At 59.2% G+C, this 23026-nt stretch overlaps 4 protein-coding genes across 4 annotated transcripts; all 4 read left to right on the top strand.

The window, feature by feature from the left end:
- Positions 1 to 8014: 8014 nt before the first annotated feature.
- SCHCODRAFT_02633009 (uncharacterized protein) lies at positions 8015 to 9773 on the top strand. The gene is made up of 4 exons (XM_050345745.1): positions 8015 to 8829; positions 8854 to 9209; positions 9310 to 9324; positions 9561 to 9773. Exons 1-3 carry the CDS (start codon positions 8175 to 8177, stop codon positions 9322 to 9324), a joined length of 1026 nt encoding a protein of 341 aa, XP_050199401.1. The 5' UTR covers positions 8015 to 8174; the 3' UTR covers positions 9561 to 9773.
- Positions 9774 to 10954: 1181 nt separating this feature from the next.
- On the top strand, positions 10955 to 13362 carry SCHCODRAFT_01098423 (uncharacterized protein; the record flags this gene model as incomplete). Its single annotated transcript, XM_003029912.3, has 4 exons — positions 10955 to 11502; positions 11544 to 11616; positions 11860 to 12593; positions 12651 to 13362. The coding sequence occupies 4 exons, from the start codon at positions 10955 to 10957 to the stop codon at positions 13360 to 13362; spliced, it is 2067 nt and encodes a 688-aa protein (XP_003029958.2).
- Positions 13334 to 14134, top strand: SCHCODRAFT_02703345 (uncharacterized protein; the record flags this gene model as incomplete). Its single annotated transcript, XM_003029913.1, has 1 exon — positions 13334 to 14134. One exon carries the CDS (start codon positions 13334 to 13336, stop codon positions 14132 to 14134), a length of 801 nt encoding a protein of 266 aa, XP_003029959.1.
- A 4423-nt stretch (positions 14135 to 18557) lies between these two features.
- SCHCODRAFT_02669944 (uncharacterized protein) lies at positions 18558 to 19752 on the top strand (the record flags this gene model as incomplete). Its single annotated transcript, XM_050346611.1, has 4 exons — positions 18558 to 18918; positions 18964 to 19151; positions 19188 to 19475; positions 19570 to 19752. The coding sequence occupies 4 exons, from the start codon at positions 18558 to 18560 to the stop codon at positions 19750 to 19752; spliced, it is 1020 nt and encodes a 339-aa protein (XP_050199400.1).
- Positions 19753 to 23026: the final 3274 nt, after the last annotated feature.

Raw genomic sequence — 23026 nt, 5'->3', positions numbered from 1 at the left:
CACTCTTGAAAAGCACACAGGGCGTCAAGGCTTTTGAAAAATAAACTGTACGGTCTTTGGTATGTCTTGTATGATAATCTGCACCTATCTGATTCTCAGAGTGCCCTCAGTCTGCGTCCGAGACCGTCCAGCACAACGAGCACGAAGTTCGGGTATCGGACTGAGCATCCGGCCCGGTCATACGCCGCGTTGTGGCCGCGCGTTTCCTGCCCTTGCCCCCCACCATCGTGTCTTCCCGCTGCGCCGCCGGCCCCCTCCCCCTCCCTCCCTCCATTATCCTGCTCTGCATATCATTTCTCGCGCTTATCAGAGTCACATTCACCCCCAGCCCCCCTCAACGCGTTCAAGACGCGTCCCCAGCAATACCGCGGCCGGATGTGCGTGCACGCGACCAGATACTCAAGACGGCCAGAATGACACGCCAATGCGCGATAAGAGCGCATATGTGCGTGCGGGAGAGGCTTGCAGGTGCGTTGTTACGCCCTGTTCAACGAAAATTTACTGAATTCTTATTTTTTCCACAATTGACGTTGAATGGCGTCCCCCGCAATGCATTCAGCATCGCGGGCGGACTACGCTCGCATCGCCCAGGTGTCCATACGCCCCCTTCACCTCCACCTCCCTCCTCAGTGTCGAGCTGCACGCCCCTCGCCCATAGCCCCGCCCGTTCGAGTACCCACCGCACTGGCGAATTCGCGGTGCGGGGCTCGGTGTGGGGGGCGTGCTTTCGACACCTCTAGGCCGTTATGGCCTAGGAGGAGTAGAGGTGGGAAGCCATGGCCCACGCTGCTGCGCAACTGCGCACTCACGCGCTGACCCTCTCCTCATCCCAGCCCCCTCCCCACCCACACAAACCCGCATTCAACACGACCACACGCATGCAGCTCGCAAAGCCTCACATCAAGTGAGGTTCTCTTGCTTTGTGCACCTGTGCGCGTAAAATGTTTTAAAAAGTACCAGACAAGTGTCTGCCGTACATTTGATAATGTAACGAAGGTGCTACTTGCACAGCCACGGCCTCCCGGAAGCTGCCCGGGACGTCGCTGGGCTACGCCCAATGCGGCAGGCAACCTCCGGGCTCGCCGCCGCGGATGATCGTGCCACACGCGTCGGCCGTCGCGCGTGATGCCGCCGCCGTCGGGGCTCCCGTGCGCCGCCCGCCGTTGATGCGCCGCTGGCGCGGCTGCACAGCCACGTCAGCGCGTCGCGTCGACGTCGCGCCGCGTGTTGCCGCCACCGCCGCCACGCGTCCCCCTCGTCCGTGCAGGTACAGCAGAGATAAAGTGTATATACAGTACGTACATGGAAAGTACATAGAATGCGCAAGGAATGCGAGGAATGAGGGGAAAATGCGCGAAAGCGCCGGCGAAAATTTTTCGCTGATGCGACGCGCGTCGTGCAGGCCGCACAGGCATACAGACAGGAGCGCGCAGCTGGGGAGGGGAAGATGAGGGGGCGGGGCATGCGCGAGGGACGTCAAAAGCCCAGATGACAGCGATGAGCTGTCATCTGGGCGATGCCGGCTGCCCAGGCGCGACGCAATGCGCGTAGCCCGCGGAAGCCGTTGACACGAGCGCGGTCACGGGAGTGAGGACGTGGGGGTGCGGAGATATGGGGTGGAGATCCTTCTCTTGAGAACCGCGTCGTTGTGGGCGTGGACAGCGGGGAGGGGGGTGGGCTATTTTGCTCGCGCGTGTTGCCGCGTGCGCGTGACTCCCTTTCGCTAGCGGCTGCGTTCCCAAGGGTTTTCGTGGCGGCAAGGGCGGCCAAGCAGCGGGAGGGGCGAAGGCGGAAGCGGGTGCAAGAGCGCGAGGGCGCGAGGGAGGGATTGGCAATGGCGGCGGGTAACGACCCGTCACACGGTCGCGATCGGACAGTCACGCATGTGTGACGGGTGGCGCGCGAGTCCATGGGTGAGTAAAGACGCGATTGTACGCGCCCGAGTACCTTCCCTCCACTCAACCTAGGCCTCCTTAGCCTAGGAGCATCGAAAAACGCGTCCCCGTGCCGAGCCCAGCACCGCGAATTCGCCAGTGCGGTGGGTACTCGATGTTGGAGTTGGTGTGCTTGGACCGTCCCAAAGGGGATACTTACCTATAGTCACATATCACGCTGTCACTTAACCTTGTCTTTGACCGTCATCTTGTGGTCTGTTGTTTGTGTCCTTGTCCGAGGCAGAATCGAGCCAGTGATTACACTAGAGCGACAGCAAACGAGTCAGGTGTATATTCAGTGGTACAGAACGCATAACTACGCACCTAGAGCGACAGCAAACGAGTCAGGAAGAGAAAAGACTCGGATGTGCCGCTCTAGGCAGGTGGGACCGGCAAATGCCGAGGAAATATGTGGCGCTCGGCAATAAGGCGCGAGCGCAGAGATATGACTGTAGGTAAGCGTACAGTACCGGGAAAAAGTCCGAAAAATCACAGAAAAATACCATAGGCGCTAGAGAGCGCGTAGACACCGATTCCAACACACCCCCTTGATCGAGCACGTCCTAGCGCCCAACTCCAAGGCCAGAGAGCGCAGCCATGTGCTGCAGCTTGACCCGGCCCAAGGCCTTGGTCAGCATGTCAGCTGGCATATCCGCTGTCTGCAGATGGACAAGGCGGATGCTGCCGCGATGCACCTCATCGCGCAGCCAGTAGAAGCGCAGGTCCAGGTGCTTCATGCGCCCATGATGCTCCGGGTTCTTGGCCACCTGCAGCGCCGAGTTGTTGTCGATGTAGAGGGTGGATGGTGCGCTCTTGACCGAGTAGCCACACTCGGTCAGGAAGTTGCGCATCCACAGGATCTCCTGGCCGGCAGAGCACGCCGCAACGTACTCTGCCTCGGTGGTCGAAAGCGCGACTATAGTCTGCAGCTTGGACGACCAGGAGACCGGTCCACCCGCCATCATGACAATCTGGCCGCTGGTAGACCGTCCGTTGTCCGGATTACCGCCGTGGTCCGCGTCGGTGTAGGTGTAGAAGAGCTCGGAGCGCGCATTCACCGCCTTGCCGTCGTAGGTCAGCTTGTAGTCAAGTGTGCCCTTGAGATAGCGGAAGAGGTGCATGAGCGCGCGCCAGTGCGAGCGGCCGGGGTTGCCGGTGAAGCGAGCGAGGACAGAGACCGGGTAGGCGAGGTCGGGACGAGTGGCGAGGGCGAGCCAGGCAATGGCGCCAACAGCAGAGGCGTACTCCTTAGCGCGGGTGGACATGAACTCGATGTCCTCCGGCGTGACAGGAGCGTCGGCGGCGCTGAGCTTGTGCGAGGGGTCGAGCGGGGTGGTGACCGGGTGGCAGTCGGCCATGCCAAACCGCTCTAGGACGTCCACGGCGTACTGGCGCTGCGAAAGAGACAGCGTGCGCTGGCTGCGCTCGCGCTCAATGGCAACGCCCAGTAGCCAGGTGGTAGGACCCAACTCGCGCAGCTTGAAGTGCTTCTTCAGCTCGCCAATGATGCCGAGCGCCTGCGCGTCAGTCTTGCACCCAATCGTCATGTCGTCCACAAAGACGGGCACGAGGATGCGCGCGTCACCACGCCCATACACCCACACACTGTGGTCGCAGAGAATGCGCGTGAAGCCCATCTCTACAAGCACCCTGTTCAGCGTCTCGTGCCAGACATGACTCGCCTGCTTCAGCCCATAGAGCGACTTCTTCAAACGCCAGACATAGTCCTTGTCAGGATCAATGCCGAGCTTGAAGCCGGGCGGTTGGCGCATGTAGATCTCCTCGGCCAGCTTGCCATTCAAGAACGCGTTGCTGATGTCGATGGAGTAGAGCACGAGGTCGTCCATGGCGGCGAGGGCGAGGATAGCGCGGATAGCGGCCCACTTTGGCGTAGGGGCGAACGTCTCGGTGTACTCAAAGCCGGGACGCTGCGAGAAGCCCTGCGCGACGCAGCGCGCCTTGTACCGCTCGATAGACCCATCAGCATTGCGCTTGACCTTGAACACCCACCGGCTGCCAATAGCGCGCTTGCCGGGCGGCAGCTCGACCACCTCGAACGTGCCGTTGTCGACCAGCGCCTGGACCTCGTCGAATGCGGCCTCAATCCACTTGGCCTTGTCCGGGCGAAGCAGCGCTTCAGCAAACGTCTTGGGCTCGCCTTGCTGCGCGTCGGACGCGACCGTGGTCGAAAGGGCGTAGTTGAGGGCTTGTTCGACTGACCAGTCCTCCTCGGTGATGCCGCTGAAGACATAGTCGAGGCCGGCCTGCATAACGTGCGCTCCTGGGATAGGCGTGCTGTCAGTCAAAGCGAGCTCATCATCACTCCCAGCCCAGTCCATCATCTCCTTCCTTGCCTGCTCTCTGTCCTGCGCCTTCTCATCCTGCGCCTGCTCCCTGCGCTCCTCTTGCGCACTCTGCTCCTCCTGCTCCTCCTCCTCCTCATCCACCTCCTCAATCTGGCCGGATAACGGCGCAAACCGATTAGGGGACGTCACCTGCGGCTGTGGCGCGGGTGTAGACGATGTAGCGCGGCCTGTAGGAGGCGGCGCAGGCTGCTTTTGCCAAGCGCGAGTTGTCAATTCGCGCTCGGATAAGCTGTGGGTTGGCTTGGTTGCCCGAGGCAGACGCGACGGTGGCGGTCCGCTCAAGGTAGACGGCCGAACTGTCTCCCAAGGAGGGGACGGACTGCGCTCTGGGCGCGGTGCTGGCTGCTGCTCCTGCGCGCGCTCCTGCCTGCCTCTCAGCGCGGCCTTGCTAGGCGGCGCAGTGCGAGACGGGCGGGGCGCAGAGGGCGGCGGCGGACGCGCGCTAGGCGGCGTGGTAGGTTCAGCTGGCTGCTGAAGCGGCGTAGAGGGTGCTGGCGGCGATGTGGGCGGCGGTGTGCGCAGCTGCGGCGCAGCAGGCGCTGGCTGTCCGGATGGGGGAGGAGGCTGATCATCATAGAGCGCGACACCATCATCATCTGCGCTATGACGATGGGTAGAGGGCGACGGCACATCACCCCCTTGATCAGCAACATCCCCAAAGTCCGGAGGGCCTTCACCTCGGTCTATAATCTCCGCAGTGATGAGATTGAGGCTCTTGAGCGACGTACCCGGCAAGTAGCGCTCATCAAACACCGCATGCGAAGAGATAACCGTCTTCTTGGTGGCTGGGTTGTAGAACAACCACGCCTTGGTCCCGGGAGGGTACCCCAAGAAGATGCACTTCTGCGAGTGCGGCTCGAGCGCGCGCCGGTGCTTGTCCTTCACGAGGACGTAGGCCAGACACCCAAAAACGCGGAAGTAGCCAACATCCGGCGTCTTGCCAGTCCAGGCGATGTGGGGGGTGGTATCTCCAGGCAGAGCGGAGGTAGGAGCGCGGTTGGCGACGTGGTTGTAGGCGGCTATAGCGTAGGCCCAGAACGAAGGCGGCAGCTTCGCTTCGTAGAGCATAGAGCTAGCGCCATTGGCAAGGGTCAGATTAGCACGCTCAGCAACGCCGTTCTGATGCGGCTCATCTGGCTCTGTGATCTCCAACCGCCACCCCTCCTTCAGCGCCGCGTCCTTCATGACATTGGAGATGTACTCGCCGCCCCCATCGCAGCGCAGTACCTCCAAGCGCTGTCCGCTCTCCACCTCAGCAGCTGCCTTGAACTGCTGGATAGCAGCCCAAGCGTCGCTCTTGCGCTTCAAGTACGCCACCCAGCGCCGCCGCGTCTTGTCATCTATGAAGGTGATCCAGTAGAGGTTCGCCCCCTCTCTGGATGCGACCGGCATAGGACCCTTCAAGTCGGTGTGAACCAACTCGAGGGGACGCGTTGCGCGCTCTCCCGGACCGCGCGGTACCGCCTTGCGCGTCTGCTTCCCCATGATGCATGGCTCGCAGATCGGGTCCGGCGCCTCCCTGCTCTCAAACCGCATGCCCCTCACCAGTTTGCGCTGCCGCAGCTTCGCAATATCCCCATGGTTGACGTGTGCAAAGCGGCGGTGCCAGAGCGCAGCGTCGAGCGGGAGCGTGGTAGAGGCGGCGCGCTGCGCGCTGTGCGCAGGAGGAACGACGACATAGCCGTCCAGGTAGCCCGTGTTCGAGTCGTCCACAGTAGCGGTGCAGACGAGCGCCCCAGCGCGGTAGAAGGCGACGCGCTTGTCCTTGATGCTGACCTCGTACCCCTTGTGCGCAGTAAGATGATAAATTGACAGGAGGTTCGAGGTAAGGAGAGGGACATGGAGGACATCAAAGAACACGATAGGCATAAGCGCTTTCTCCCCATCCACCGGCTGGTACTCCACCGACCCGATGCCCGCCGAGTAGACGATCGCGCCGTTCGCTAGGCGAACAGGAACGCGATGCGGCGAGTAGGTGACGAACCAATCTCGCCGCGGCGTCATGTGTAGAGACGCACCTGTGTCGGTGTTGAAGTTAGCCGCAGCCTTGGACTGGAGCCACTCCTTGAGAGCGGGGGAGGAAGTGAAAGCGCTTGCCTGGCCAGCAGACTCGACGCGCGCAGCAGCGGCGGAGGTGGACGCGGTAGAGGACGCGTCAGAGGGCGCAGAAGGCGCAGAGGACGCGCCGGACGCGTTGGCGCCGCCCTTGTTCTTCTTCTTCTGCTGGCGCTTCGAGGTAGAAGCGGCGGCGGCGGCCTCCTCCTCCTTCTTCCAGTCCGGCTTGAACTTCGGGCAGTCGCGGATGAGGTGCGGGCCCTTGCAGTTGTAGCACTCGGGCGTGTACCCGGCGCGGTTGGCGGCAAGGGGTGTGCCGTCCGCCGTCATCCGGTGCGAGGCAAACTCGCGCGCGATCATGTCCTTGACCGTCTCATAGGTGAGCGCCTTGTCGAGCAGGAGGGAGGTGTACATGTTGGCGTGCTGCGGGTTGGGGGAGGCGGCGAGCGCGCGCATGGTGACCATCGCCTTCAGCTCGAGGTCCATCGTGGCTAGGTCGTAGCCGGTCGAGGGGCGCAGGGACTGGACGCGCGTCATGGCCTCGTCGACGCGCGAGAGGAGGTCAGTGAGGGCGGTGGTGGCCTCGGTGTTGTCGCCCAGGTCGACGTCGAAGAAGTCCGAGAGCGCAGCAAAGCGTGTGCCGGCCTCCTGGATGTTGAAGGCGGTCTTCATCGCGTCGTAGAGGTCCTTGGGCGTGCTGCGCTTGTCCTTGAACTGCGGACGAAGCGGCTCCTCCATGGCGAGCCAAAGCTCGCCAGCAGCCTTCTCCAAGCGCTGCTCATACTCCTCCTGAGTGCGGTACTCCGCATCAGTGACCGCGCTGGCGTCCTTGGGCTTGGGCTTGGTGACAGTGCCCTTGGCATAGCGCCAGAGGCCCTTGGAGGACAGCCAGGGCTGGATCTCGCTGTCCCACCAGCTCCAGTTGAAGCGGGTGAGGATGGGGCGGCCGTCTGAGTCACGCTTCGACATGGCGCAAAGAGACGGTTGTTGGGGACGATCGAACCGGCGAAAGTGGACGAGAGTGGGGTCGACGTGTAGGGGAGAAGGCGGCGGAGTGACTGGAAATTGTTTGGAGAGGAACGGACGCGAACTGCGTGCGCAACGGCGAATATGAGGGAGGGCGAAAAATTGCGGTGATCGGAGGTGCTGGACTTCGCACGGCGATAGCGGCGGTACTGGCGATTTTCGCGGAGTGCGGCTCGGGCACAAGGTAGGGGAGGGTCTTGCGCGTCGAATGCCGCTCGAGCGGAGGGAATCGCAGCTGGTACGCGCGCACAACGGCGAGTTTGAGTCGGGGTGTCGATTTGGCTGATTGGGGCAGCTAGAGCGCGGGGCTCATAACCTGTCCGAGGCAGAATCGAGCCAGTGATTACACTAGAGCGACAGCAAACGAGTCAGGTGTATATTCAGTGGTACAGAACGCATAACTACGCACCTAGAGCGACAGCAAACGAGTCAGGAAGAGAAAAGACTCGGATGTGCCGCTCTAGGCAGGTGGGACCGGCAAATGCCGAGGAAATATGTGGCGCTCGGCAATAAGGCGCGAGCGCAGAGATATGACTGTAGGTAAGCGTACAGTACCGGGAAAAAGTCCGAAAAATCACAGAAAAATACCATAGGCGCTAGAGAGCGCGTAGACACCGATTCCAACAGTCCTCGCCTCCCATCTCAACAGGTTATGAGCCCCGCGCTCTAGTCTTTACCCGAAAACCCCCCAGACCTCTCAGAACTCGCTTTTTCCTCCAGAAAAACCCATTCTCTCATTCTCAAAAATTTTCACTCAATCGATTGGTCTTATCTGCACCATCCACCACTCATCATGTCTTCCCTCCCCTCCTATGCTGTCACTATCTTCCAGCAGTCGGAGAAGCTGCGAGGCGAGGCCAACTGGCACTCGTTTGCAGAGGCTTTCATCGACTTCTGCACTGGCGTTGGTGCTGACCACATTGTGGATGACTCTACGCTTGATTCGTCCAAGAAAGCGCTGGACAACGCCATCGGGTATGTCCTCTCTGGGATGCTGGAGAAGGATGTGAAGGATGGGGTGCCAGGGAAACGTGGTGGCCAGGACCTGTACAAGGCGCTGAAGGCGAAGTACACTGCCTCGACCAGGGCCCGGCGCGTTGCCGCATGCAAAGCGTTTTACCAATGCTCTTACGACTTCCCCACCCAGTCGCTTGAGCAGTTCATCGTCGAGGTGAGGGCCAAGGCGCAGGTCCTAAAGGATATGGGTACCGGCGTCTCGGACACCGAGATTCTGGACGTCATCCTCATGAACGTCCACCACGCCTTCATCACCACTACCACCATTCTCCTCGCGCAGACCACCGAGCCCAAGCTCGACGACGCTATCTCCATCCTGACGTCTTCCCCTGCGCTCAACGTTGACGTCGTCAAGAAGGAGGAGTACTCTCCCAGCCCGCTGCTGGCCGCAAATGCGGCACGAGGATCGCGCACACCGCGGCATCCTGATGGTCATTAGGCTGACCTGACTGGAGGATGGGTGGACGACAAGGGCTACCACTGGTGCAACGTCAACGGTGACGCCTGCCATCGGTGCGGGCGTGCAGGTCATATCGCCGCCTTCTGCATGTACAACATGCCTGAGGCCATCCGGCAGAAGATTTCGGACCGCGCGCATCTCAACGCGAACATGGTCAGTTCGCTCGCGGTCATGGAGGCAGAGGGCGAACACCAGCACCTCGCCCAGTCGGCTTTTGGTGTGTACACTATCCCAGCTCGTCGCTCGCCCTCCCCCGCTGCCTCTCGCTCGCCATCCCCGCCCCTGCCGTCTGCCGATGACGCCGACGATGATGCCTTCGACTTTTCCGGTGCCGGTGGATCGTGGGGAGGAGTCTCTAGGCTTTCACGAGCTAAAGAAGCGCAGGACGCGCAAGACCTCAGTCTTCCTGCTAGTGGAATAGCGACTGATATTCATACCTAAAGAAGCGCAGGATGCGCAAGACTAAAGTACAGTCAGTAAATAGTATGAGTATAGTAAGCGAGATAACATACCCTCAGTCTTCCTGCTAGTGGAATAGCGACTGAGGGAAAAGAGATGTACAGTAAGGATAAATACGGACGCCCCCGGAGCGGTGTGGGAAAGTTCTTCCCGAATAGGAAGGCGGACCAAAAGCGTGGACGCGAGGCAAACCGTCCGCCCATGGGAGGAGGCAGACTCGCCCCTCTATACCCTACTTTTGACATAGGCTGTACACGTGATGGTAGGATTTGGCTGGTTAGGTGGGAGTTGCTGGATTAGGTGGGAGTCTCTCTGCGGTCCGGCGCACAGGTGGGAGTGTTGGAGTTGGTGTGCTTGGACCGTCCCAAAGGGGATACTTACCTATAGTCACGTATCACGCTGTCACTTAACCTTGTCTTTGACTGTCATCTTGTGGTCTGTTGTTTGTGTCCTCGCCTCCCATCTCAACACTCAAACGAGCCGAGCTCAACGCGGGACACGCGTCTTGATGAAGGGGAGGGCGAGGGGTTATTCGGATGGCCGAGCGTGGTCTTGAAGTGCTGTCTGTCTCATTATACGCGTCGCGGGGAATGCCGCAGGACACAATATCTGGAAAAAGCAAGAAAGCTAAATGTCAGTGCACACCCAGGGCGTAGAGCATAGTCACGCACCTGTTTCGCATCCTTGTCGCGCACATAATGTGCTACGCGGTCAAGAGTCCCCCGCGCAGGGCGCTGGGCATTGCCCAATATGTAAGTCTTAGCCTTTGAAGGTGGACGTCCAATCGGAGTGGGCGCGACGATGAAGGCGGCGTGGGAAGCGAGCAGAAGGCATTCTGGGCCGCCAAGAATAGGCAAGGATAGACAAGGAGGGGGACGGGGGGACAGGTTGCGTGGAGATGGTGGTTGAAGATGAAGAGACGCGCGGCCATGGGCCTCGGATGACCGGTCCGGGCGCTCGGCCCGACATCCGCTCGCTGCCGTCGTTGTTATCGACGGCCTTGGAAACAGGCCGTGGCCCATCTAGTACTATGATCAACGCGGATTATATTCGTAGACATGTACAAGATGTGTTTTATAAAATATGGAAATGCCATGGGGTCTTGATCTCACCCAAATTGACATCGACTATCCCCACGGTTAAGTACAGAACAATCCATTTCTTGACTGTTGGTCTGCTTCCGCACCTTTTCGCGTCGTTCTCAACAACGCCGCAGCGGATGAGCGTCAGATAAGCTGCGCTAGGTAGGGGGGATCTGACACTATCTTGGCACGTATAGCGTACAATATCTGTGGCTCTGGATTGTATGCAGATGCATGAAGATTGCTTGTTTCTGCGTATTTTCGCAGTAATGCTGATGTTGACAAGCGATCTGTGCACAAAGAAGGGTCGAAACTGCGGGTGAATTTTGTTTCAGCGTCCCCCTTTGTCCTACAGAAGGTTTGGAAGGTTTTGGCCCCAATCCGCGTGCTCCCAAGGCCGTTTTCGACGGCGACAAGGCCTTTCGGACGTCCGGACCGGCTTCCGTGCGGTCCCAAGGCCCCATTCCTCCGACCCGAACATCTAGATGACTTTAACCACCTATATCTTACCTCCCCGCGCCCGCCCGACTTCGCTGACCCCTAAGTCGCAGCCTAATGCGATCTGGCATGCGTCCCCCAACCTCCCGCGCTCATTTTTTGCGCTTGGCCGTGCTCGACCTCGCGTGCGCGTGCCCGCAATCGGCGGCTTTGTCTTGCCTCCCACCATCACCCCCACGTCTGTATTCACCCACCGCCACCGCTCACCTCGCTCCCCTGGCATCCCCATACCACCTCACTCTTCGCTCTTGCGCCCTCCCCGAAGAGTTGCCCCCAATCGCCCGCGAGTACGCGTCTCCGCCCGCGCTCGTGCCGCCTGCCCCCAAATTCGACGCGCACCGACGGGAACGACGCTCGCGGGAGTGCAGCCTACCTCGCCGCGCCCTTCATTTCCTTACAAACCCTACCGCCACTCGACGCGCGCAAGAGAAGACGCTGGGCTCACCAACCAACCCCCTCCTCCTTTTCTCACCTGATCACCGACCACAACAAGCACGCATAAACGGAAGGCTTCGCATGCCACGCGCAGCGCGCACCTCCCCATCTACCAGCTCCCCCTTCCCCCCCTCCTCTGGCGCTCGCGCGCAGCCCCGCGAGTGTGCGCGGTGTGCATTGCATGCCGTGCCCGCGGCATCTGACCACCTAGACGACGGCCTATTGCCGTTGTCTGGGCTCCCTATCGTGCCCTCCCACCCCCATGGCTACCTTTGAGGACGCGTGTGCGTGTCTGCTTGCTTGCGCGAGCTGCACCACACGTGTCGCGGCGGCGAAAATTTTCGCTGTTGCTTTCCGTGCTTCTTTTCTTCATTTTGTGCATCCCCCTACCATTCTACCTACTTTCCATGTACATACTGTATATACACTTCATCTCTGCTGTACCTGCACGGACAGGGGGACGCGCGGCGGCGGTGGCGGCAACACGCGGCGCGACGTCGACGCGACGCGCTGACGTGGCTGTGCAGCCGCGCCAGCAGCGCATCAACGGCGGGCGGCGCGCGGGAGCCCCGACGGCGGCGGCATCACGCGCGACGGCCGACGCGTGCGGCGCGATCATCCGCGGCGGCGAGCCCGGAGGTTGCCTGCTGCATTGGGCGCAGCCCGGCGACGTCCCGGGCAGCTTCCGGGAGGCCGTGGCTGTGCAGGCAGGACATACGCACAGATTTTCAAAAGATTGGCGGACATATGTTGGGTACTTTTTAAAAAGTACTACTTCCACAGGTGCGAGCGACCTTGTAGGCAACAAGTGGGAAGCATCGTCGGACGAACCGCCACCATCGACTGTCCCGACCAGGCAGGACTGGGCCACAGCGAACACGAGCGCGTGGGAGGAGGACGAGGTCGACCCGTACCTGGACCCGAGGTTTGGAGCCCCAGAGGACAAAGCCCCACCCTCAGCAACGACGACTTTGTCAACGGCAGCTTCATCAGCAGCGGCCCGCAGGACAGCGGAAGGATCAACCCGAGCCCCAGCCGTGAGCAGCGGCCAGTCGTCCACGACCACGCCATCGACGCCTCCCACGGTGAACCCGCAAGCAAACTCAGCGGGCCGGTCAGGCCGCCCCTCTCGTGACCACCCTGCTCAGTCGAGAACGAGTCAGCTTTCGACGTCCTCGAGCCATCTACAACGGGAATGCGAAACAGCTGCGGAGGACCACCAACCGCCCGCGTGGGAATCGCAGAGCGCAGTGGCGAATGCGTACGCATCCAGGAATGCTACGTGAACGCCCGCGACGCGAACGCCGACAGAACCCAGGAGGGATCGGGTCACGGACTCAAGGGGTGAAAGTGCACGCGAGGGAGAAGGTCAAGCGGCTATACACGCCGACTCTCCAGTGGCTGCGTTGTCGAGGCCATCCATTGAACTCGCGAACCGGCGTGCCGCTCCAGGTACCAACCTGCGAGAGTCGAGAACGGGAAGCAACGAGTCGCAGGCCGGGCCAAGCTCAGTGGCGTCGAGCTCAGCCTTTGTCAGGATTCGACTGACGCTGTTGGCGCCCGCAGTGGACGTTGGAAGGCTAGCCGACCTCGCCACGGTCATGAATAGGGCGGGCATTACTCGTGATGCGCTCGTCCGCACTTCGCCAAATGGACGTGAGTTCGTCGCGCGTTTTGCCAACGCAGAGCAGTCAGCCCGCGCAGTAGCCCACCTCCCAACCCTGTCTACCGAGGAAGCCGAGATGGATGCTACGGTGATGCCAGCGACGGAAGCGGAGACGCTCATTGCCAGCGCAACAATCATTGGGGAGACAGGGCCCGCTGACCCCGACGCAATGGAGGTCGACGCTGGTTCACAATTGCCCGTCTTCCCAGAGCTCGCTCATCCATTCACCGCTGTGCCACCTTCCTCGGGAGGCGCGCCGATGGGAGGCTTCGCCCCGACGCCTTTCTTTGGCTCGTCCACGTTCCCCCCCCGCTGTGTCACTGCAATGGCCGACGATGCCTTGGGGTTTGCCGCCCCCACCTAATCCGTTCGCTGCACAACCCCCCGTCGCGCCTCCGAATTGGCACGCGGCATTCCCGCAACTGTTTTCGCTGCTGCAGCAAGCGCCGTGGCTGTTCGCCCCAGGGTGGGGGGCAGTCGTCCCTACTTTGCAGCCGCAGCCCATACAACTATCGGCGACAAGCACTGGCCCGCCAGGCAGCGAGCTAGTAAGCACGGCCACAGACCCTGTTGCCACCTCGACCGCCGCGACGAGCCCAACGCTTGCGCCCGGAGGCAGCAGCGTAGACCCACCCACTGCGCCCCGGGCCATGCGCAGCGCGAGGCCTGGCACGCTCAGCTCGCGCCCATTGCTGCACAGCCGGATTGCAGGCGCGCCGCCTGCTCACACGCTGGAGGACCGCCTGACGGATCTGACGCCTTCGCGCGCGGCCTCACTTCCGCCAGCGAAGCGCCCCGCTTCGTCCCTGCTGGACCGATTGGCCTCGGGCACGCCCAAACGCGCGAGGCCCTCGCCACCCTCCCCGCCACACGAGCCCACTTCCCCAACCCACCCACCCACCTCAGCCGTGGACACCCCGGGTGACGACAACGATGCGGCGAGCCGCAAGCGCGGCAGGCGGGGAGGCGGCGCCGGGAACAGGCGGCGCAGGAGGCGCAAGGCATGCAGGCTCACGCAGCAAGCGCAGGAGGGCGCGAGCACAGCTCGCAAGGACAACGACGATGAGGATGACTATGGCGACGCCGACTCTTTCGTACACCGACCGGACACCCCGGACTCGGGTGCCGCGATGTGATGGCTTACTTCTTGGATTGGACTGCTTGGGCACGTCCCGTCTCGCATGTGGGGGGCGTTGTGATATGGATGGACATACAAGGACGCGTAGAACTACACAAGGACCCATAATCGGACATGCGGGCCGGAACCCGCCGATAGAATAGACATACAACAGCTACAAACACTTACTTACTTCTAATCATCATCTTGTTTCTTGGATTCGGTCGCCCTCTCGGTCGCCCTAGCCGCGGTCGCCCGCAGGCTAGGGCGCTGGAACGTGTTTTGCCCGAGCCGCGGGAAGCCGCAGGCTAGGGCTCAGTTGCCCGACCGCCCTCGCCGCGGATCTTCCGTTGGCGAGGGCTCATTCGACTTCCAGCCTGAGTGAGCTCGTCAAGCTCCCTCAGCTGCTTATCAGATCCCGCCTACGCGGGCAGTCGGTCAGAGGCTCTTGTGGCCCTGTGCTACGCGCTGAGGCCACCGCCCGCCGACTCCCCCTCAGACGATCGGTCAGAGGCTTGGGCGGCCTCGCGCTATGCGCGGAGGCTGCCGCCCGCCGATCTCTTGACGGTCAGTCCAGTGGCTCTGGTGGCCCTGCACTACGCGCTGAGGCCGCTGCCCGCTGACCAACATTCCACCTGGCGCGACCCAGGGCGGCGACGGTGTACTCGGCGCTGCCTCGCGGCCAGCGACGGTACCCCGGCGCCTGCCCTGGGCCCGCAGCCTTATTATTCCTATCTAACAGTAGCTACGTTAAGTCCATGAACGCGGACTATCACGCCCGCATCACAGATCCCACCAAAGTGCGCCATGAGCCAGAACTGCCAGGAGGATGAGAAGTTGGACATGCTAGATAAGGCAATGATGCAATGGTGGGTGGCAGTTGGGGGTCAGGGAGGGCTACAAGGTAAGCCAATAGCATGGCATGTCACAAGAGCAAAGACACTGACACATACAGAAAGGCAGGAGCTGAACAGGACGCTAATCTGCGCACAGAGGAGCATGAGAAAGGGAAGAGGGATGGCAGAGAAAGGAGGTGTACAGGGAAGCATGGCTCAAAGGCGCACGGAAGGCACAGGGGGAAGATAATGGGATGAGAAGCCGTACAGCAGACATTGACACAAAGAGGGGCAGAAAATGATATTGGAGGCCTCATCTATAACTACGTGCAGTGGTGCCAAGAGCAAGCAACGGGATCAGAAAGATGAACGGGATTGAGGAGGGGTTTGAGGGACTCGTATGAGCCCCCCTTTCTTTGTTCTTCTCTCCACGTGTCCAGGAGAGGTTGTTGGACCATTGATCAGAAGGGGTGGGGTGGGAGGTGAGGTTGTGATCAGCGGCGCGATCACCACGATTGCTGCCCCATTTGCTTGCTGTGTGCAAAGGACTTGAACATGCAGAAAGGGAGGTGGGGATGGGAGAGATGAGAGGGGGAGCGAGCGAGCGGCGAGGAAAGCAAGGAGGGGGGAAGCGGTGGTGCGGCGCCAAAGTCACAATTTGGGACCGTTAAGTAGCGATTTGGGACTGGACCACGCCGCTGCTGCCATGCTCGGCAATACCTGCAGCCTGAACAAGCAGATTGTGAGTCTCCAAACCTTGCAGGATGTTGACTGAGATGGTATTTGCAGGGTGTTCTGAAGTCAAACAAATATTAGTAAGATTTTGTTTGCACTCATTTCATCCTGAAGACTACACTTTCAACAGGGATGTACATAGAGCAACATTTCTTGAGGGGACTGCATTAGTGAGGTGGGAATCCAAATAGAGTGTCATTTTGGCGATTTTGGCACTTTCTTTGTATATTTAGTACACCTTCCAGGCTTCCTATCGCTCCCAAACTTCATGCCATTTCTCATATACTACTACAGTATACTTTCCTACATTTTTAAAGCGTGAGAGGGAGTGAATTACTCGCGGATGGCGAGGGACCGCACGCGAACGCGTCCCATTTGACGCGACGCGTGACGTGATGTGACGTGTTCTGCTTTCCCTCCCACTGTGATATGGGATAGACATGGACACGTTAGATGGACTCTTACTTACTACTACTTACTACCATTACTATATCGATGTACTTACTCTTGTCACACGAGCCGGCGGCCCCGCGCCGCCGTTACCATCACGCACCTGTCACACGTGACAATACATCTTCTTGCACCCTACGCTCATTCTTGTCTGCTCAGACTTGTCCTCGCCTTACTGCCGCTCGCGGTGCAGCTCCTGCCTCACCTGCCAGCGGCTCACTTCCGCTGGGCCTTGCGTAGTACTCTACTATTGCGAGGCCCCTTTCACTATGAACTTACTCACAAATACACGTGTCATTGCGGCACGCACAACCAGCCACGCTTGGGCGTTACAGCACCACGTTGGCTATAACCCAGTACCCAACCCTTGGGTCAACAGCTAGCGCCCCTCTGGCATAGCCCGGCGACCCTCTCATCCACGATCGTCGAGTCACAGCCTGACTTGACCCTTGCTCTCCTATCCCTCTAGGCTCTGGCGTCTCAGCGCCGCCTTCGATGTCAGTAGGATAATGGTTTTGGTAAAAGGCGGGAAAAATAGCCGAGCGGTCGGCAATGGCCGCCAGCGCCACAATTGCACAAAATGGGCGGGCACGCCCGACGCACGTGGCGAAATCGAACGAGCTGTCAACAACGACGTAGCCATTGACTGCAAGAACTGCGCACTACGAGTGCGCAGTCGAGCGCAGTACCTCGAACGTTGAATGGGAGGGGAATACTTACAAACACTGCCTTCCGCAGTCCTGATTGACAGTAGAAAGTACAATAGATTATCTAGTAGCTTATGCGCAGTCAAGATGTCAAGGGAGCGGGGTAAAATTGGAACAACACTGAAAGGTATAAAAGCAGCCGCGTCCGGAGGACAAGGACAGTGACCACTCAGTAGCTGGCCCTCTCCAAAGTACGCAGCTGAAAGTGAAATAGGACTTTAGAAATATTGTACCTGATTTTAAAACCTGTCTGCACTCAAGTCGCAATTTCTCTGCCGCATCCGCCTGACCTCTGCTGCTCTTTCCACGTAATAAATCTGCTTTTCCATCTCTACAAAACTGTTGCCTGTAAAACCCCGGCCGACGACTGCTGCATCCGAAATCGTGCGCTCTCAGTACCTCAAAAACTGCTGTTCAACCGAGATAAGTCAGAAGTTTGCCTCAGTACTCTAAGCCGTATTAGAACGACGAAAGACAGGTACACCTTAACTCTTCTTTCCTTCTCTTCGTGCAAGTAAGAACGCGCACCTTGTTCTTGGAAAAATAGGGGACCAGTTGGCTCGCTTCCCTTGGACTCAAACAATATCTCACGTGAGCATTCGGAAGTTGCCAAAGTCCTCAGCAAGCGCGAGCTATACGGCCATCCTCCATTGGCATCGTTCCTCTCTCTCATGCGCTTTTGGAGGCTCGTGGATCTTTTCCATTATAAGAAAGAGCTCTAGTTTTTTGTAGGTAAAAAGCTTCGTGGTATAAAACCCCTTTCTAACAACAACTCAAGAGATTCTACTGATATAGGTAGATTCTCGCAAGGCCAAGTACTAACTACTTTTAGCCTGACATCATTGGAGCCCACCGCGAGGGGGAAGTTACCACCAGAAGCTTTTGTACACCCCGAACTCTCTTAGACCTCACCTTGCATCCCACTTAATTCATGTCGCACTCTCAATCCCCCGAGTCATTTGACCTTGGGAGTATGACCGTACTGACAGTGTCTGACAGCCGCACTCACTCAGATTCTCCACCCGCATCGCACATGTCTACGTTCCGGGACAACCCGACGTATGCAGTAACTGATAGCGAACTTGAAGGGGGAGTTGTGGTTCCAGAGGTGCCTATAGACACAGAAAATGAGGCCGACGACGAGAGCTGCGAGGAAGGACCGCCACAGAAGGAACATTACAAGGCAGGGGAAGAAGATGCGGCGATAGATGACCTAGCACGACTCTTTGAAGGCACGCGGGTGGCCCTAAGGGAGGATTGAGGAGATGATTTCAGCGAGTACGAGGAGGACGAAGGGATAAGAGTGTACCCTCAGAGCCCGTCCCCAACGACTGAAATAAGACCGTCGATACCCGAATTTGAAGGAGCAGCAAGTAACACGCCGGTCGCCCTGGGACCCGCCGCGTTACTCGCCGGCACTCACTACACTCCCCGAGCCTTCGTTGCTCCCCCTGCATTCCGCCCCGCTACCCCGGTGGGCACCTACGCGGGACGAGCGCAGGTGATCCTACCATCGCAGCTACTCGCAGCCACCTTTGGGGTACCGAGGGTGCACATCTTGCATCCATCGGGAACGGGAGGACGCTTAAGCAGAAGGGCATACTCAAGGTCCGAACGCTCCCCGCGGAGAAGCCATTGATCGCCGAGTCACAACAGATCACTGTCGCCCTCTCCACGACGATCACGAACCCCTGCAAAGAAAGGAGTATACAATATGCCACCGTTAGGAACACGATACGCACCTAGAAAGTTTACGGGCAAGGCAGAAGACATGGTGGCCTTCCTGGAACATTACAAGCACCTCCTCCACCAGTACAACGTAACGAACGGAAGAGACCGTTGCTACACTATTCTGCAGTACTGCTCGACACAGGTTAAGCAGTACATAAAGGGGTTGCGGGAGTACGCCGATTACGACTGGCGGGCGCTAAAGAAGAACCTGCTATTCTTCTACGACGCTGAAAAGGGGGAACATACATACAATGCCTGTGATGTGGTCGAGTTTGCCCAGAAATCGTGCGAGAAGCTCATCACCAACCTGGGCCTGTGGAAGAAATATTATAGGAGGCATATTCGTTGATCGGGGGCCCTCATAAACAGCGGTAAGATAACGGCGGAAGATGAGGTGTTTTACTTCTGGATGGGGGTTCACAAGGACCTTTGTACCCCGCTGGAAGCTTGTATACAGATGAAAAGACAACTGCACGGCGAGGATTCGGAATCAGAGGAGTCAGAAGATGATGAGGAGGCATACTCGGTGAAAGAGATCTGTGCTGCGGCCCACCATCACTTCTGCCGAAACAGGTTTGTAACTAGAAGGTTTGACGCGGACAGATCCGGTCAGAGACCAGGCAAAGAATCATCAGGTAGCAAGACGGATTCGGACGAGGACGACACCAGCGATGACTCCAATGCCGAGAAACTGAAGAAAAAGCTGAAGCTCGAGAAGCAGCATAAGGAGCTCCGGAAGGAGAAGAGGAAGGAGAAAAGGCAGATGGAACGCACCTCCAAAATGTCCGGATCCCCTGCAGATCTGACTCAGTTGGTAAAGCAGTTGAACCACATGAAGCCGGACCATGAGATGTACGCACCCATGTATCTTAAAGCAGTCATGATGGATACAACGGGGCGCGTTGAGGAATTTATTCACGCGCTCCCCGCGATAACGACGAATGGCCGAGAGGAGCGTGCAGCCAGATCAGTAAGGACCACAGAGCAATACCCAGGTACGTACCGAAGGGTCGAGCCACCTCGCCCAGCTCCACTCGCGCGCCCCTCGGGCAGCCCGCCACGCGCCTTGCCACCTCATATGGAATACCCTCCTCGTCGCGTCACCCTGGCGTCGGGGACCAACACGGTTCCACAAAGCCAGGATTGTTTTGGGTTCGGAGACCCGGCGCATCAAATAAGCGACTGCCCGCACATTAACCATCTAACTCGAGAACAGAAGATAAGAAGGGACCCACAGACACACCGACTGACTTTAGCAGACGGGAGCTTCATACGAAGACAGGCCGGCAAATCACTGGCTCAGGCGGTGGAACGGATGTCCGCTTCGGGAGTACAGGTCAACTACTACTACACATCAGAAGAAGAAGGAAGCATGCCTGGCGGTGTAGAAATGTATTTTGCGGGAATAGCGGATGATGACAGCAGTAGCTCCAGTGATTCCAAGGCAAGTTATGTGCAGGCTATCAATGACCGCAGACTACGCATCTACTATCAGGGCCTCCCGCCGCGCCTCGCTCAAAGCAGTTTTTGCTTTTCTACCACCAACATATCGGATTCGGAAGAAGGATCTATGGAGGAAGAAGGAAGCGCGTTCGAGCTTAGTGGGGCAAGGGTGTTTAACAGAACGTACCCCGCGAAGAATTGGCTGGAGAAGGAAGGAAATCCTGCCAGAGCGCGACGCGATGCCATTGAAGGTAAGCAACCAGGACTGCGCAGTCATGGTCCCCGCCAGGAGGTGCCCAGCAAGTTCCGGGACTTTACGAAACCTAGGGGAAAACAAGCAGTAGAGAAGCCACTTCCCCCTTCGCCAGAAGAAATACAGGACTCGCCCATGGACGTTTCAGCCGAACCAAGGGGCAACCCGTCAAAAGAAGACGCATTGATGGCGGGGCCTAGTGCTTTGCAGGGGGCAGTGTCAAAAGTGGTCGGTAGGGCGAGTCTGCCTTCACCCAGAGTCACATGACCGCTCCCAACTCCAGGAATCACTGTGTCACATTCCCAGAGTTGGTGTCACATGATCACATGACTTTTCCCCACGCTTTGCCCCGGTGGCCCCGTACATACGCGTGTATTCTTTCCTTCTTTTCCCTCAGTCGCTATCCTATACGCAGGAAGACTGAGGGTATGTCTTTTACTTACTTTACTCTTACTTATACTGACTGTACTTTAGTCTTGCGCTCTCTGCGCTTATTTAGGTATGAATTCAGTCGCTATCCTATACGCAGGAAGACTGAGGTCTTGCGCTCTCTGCGCTTATTTAGCTCGTGAAAGGTTATGAGCCCCGTGACCTAAATCGAGCAAGACTTCGATCTGCGACTCACTCTATCCCACTCTGCGCCATGGCTCCCAAGGACAGCAAGGTCCCAACGCTCACCGATGCGGCGGACTGGCCGCTCTGGCGCCTCCGGGTCACCGACGCCCTCAACAGGGACGATCTCACCTCCGTGGTGACTGGATCGGAGAAATCCCCTCCCCCTGAGATTGCGGTGACTCCACCGACGCCGACAATGTCCTCACCCCCGTCCACGTCACCCGGCGCTCCGGCGACCACCACCACATCCACAGGATCGGGCTCCTCCTCCACCACTCACCAAGTTGCGCGGAGGGAGACCTGGTCCTGGCGGAACGCCCGCGCCCTCTCCACCATCCGGGAGCACCTCTCAAATGACATTGCCCTCGAGCTCCACGAGTACCAGCACGCGAGCGAACTCTGGGAGAAACTCGTCGAGAAGTTCGAGCAGACCAACACCAGCAAGATGGCGGTCACCGAACTGATCAAGATCTTCCGCGCGAAGCTCGCCGACGCCGACGATGGAGACGTCTCCCGCGAGGCGATGAGTGCGGACATCCACCGCGTCCGGCAATCGGTCACCCAGCTCGCCACTCTTGGCTACCCCCTCAACGCCAACCTCGTCCCCCTCATCCTCCTCGCCTCCCTTCCCAGCTCAGAGAAGTGGAAGATCATCTCGTCCGGTATCTCGGCGGGCAGCTCCAAGGCCGCGCCCCTCACCCTCTCCTACGTCGAGGCGAAGCTGATGGCGCAGGTGACCAGCAAGGAGGACTCGGACGATGAGCAGGCATACGCCGCCTCCTCTTCTCGCGCGCCCCCACCGCGCAAGCCCAAGGACAAGGGCAAGAAGAAGGCCAAGGCGAAGGCGTCCTGCGTCATCCACGGCGAGGGGCACTCCACCGAGGAGTGCAAGACGATCATCGGGCAGAAGGAGAAGGCGCTGAAGAAGCGGAAGGAGCGGGCGGCAGAGAAGGCAAAGGCGAACAAGGTGAAGGACTCGGACTCGGATTTGGACTCAGACTCGGACTCGGATGTAGACGACACGCATGTAACCGTCTCGCGCCGCGCCTACAAGAAGATTTCCGCCTATGTCCAGTCTGATCCTAAGCGACCGCAGCGACACCAAGGTTCGCACATTGTCGACTCGGGTGCGTCAAAGACCATGACCCCCGACGAGCGCCTCTTCGACGACAGCACTTACCGTGTCCTTGACCCGCCGCGCAACATCTACCTCGGGAATGAGTCCGTCATCAAGGCAGTAGGCATTGGCACTGCCTGCTTCGCCTCTAAGACACCGGATGGTGTGCGCGCGCTGACCATTCGGAAGACACTACACGTCCCCGACCTTGCGTTGACGCTCATCTCGGTGCCCCAGATCACCAAGCGTGGTCTGCGCGTGTCCTTTAAGGACAACACCTGCACTATGCGCGACTCCTCTGGCAATATCGCCTGCGTCGCGACGCACAAACATGGTCTCTATCACGTCGACTGCCAGCCCATCGGCACGGACGAACGCGCCTTCACCGCCATTGACATCAACCGGCTGCACCAGATCATGGGCCATACGAACTTCGAGAGCCTGCGCAACATGGTCCGTCATGGTCAGCTTGGGGAGGTCGACACGCTCACCGGCATCCCGTCCTTCTGTGAGCCCTGCGTCATGGGCAAGATGAAGAAGCTCCCCTTCAAGCGGAGCACCACGCCCGCCTCGCGCCCGCTCCAGTTCGTCTCCTGCGACGTTGGTGGCCCCGTCGACCCTGCTGCGATTGGCGGCTATCTCTACTGGATCGTCATCGTCTGCCACTACTCCTCGGGCGTCTACACGCTCTTCACAAAGAAGAAGTCGGAGGTCTACAAGAAGCTCCGTCAGTGGCGCATCGACATGGAGCATCAGCATCGCGACTCTATCGAGCAGTGGGAGTGGCTCCCCGGCTGGGTCGAGTTCACCCGCACAGACGGCGGCGGCGAGTTCTGCTCGAACAAGATGGAGGCTGAGTTCCGCCGACGCGGTATCATCCATGAGACGACGGCGCCCTACACACCTGAGCAGAACGGCATAGCGGAGCGCATGAACCAGACGCTGGTCACCCGGGCGATCGCTAACCTCTGCGCGGCCAAGCTTCCCCGGAAGTACTGGATGTATGCGATGGAGTACGCCACCG

This window comes from Schizophyllum commune (genome assembly GCF_000143185.2).
Source record: "Schizophyllum commune H4-8 unplaced genomic scaffold SCHCOscaffold_8, whole genome shotgun sequence".
NCBI lineage: Eukaryota > Fungi > Basidiomycota > Agaricomycetes > Agaricales > Schizophyllaceae > Schizophyllum > Schizophyllum commune.
The sequence above is the reverse complement of the archived record's forward strand: the minus strand, read 5'-3'. Positions and strand labels throughout refer to the sequence as shown.

Bases quoted from the DNA above. Each gene is read 5' to 3' on its own strand.
- SCHCODRAFT_02633009 (XM_050345745.1), top strand. From the start codon at position 8,175: ATGTCTTCCCTCCCCTCCTATGCTGTCACTATCTTCCAGCAGTCGGAG. The intron at 8,830-8,853 runs GTCATTAGGCTG...ACCTGACTGGAG, and splicing joins CACACCGCGGCATCCTGATG to GATGGGTGGACGACAAGGGC.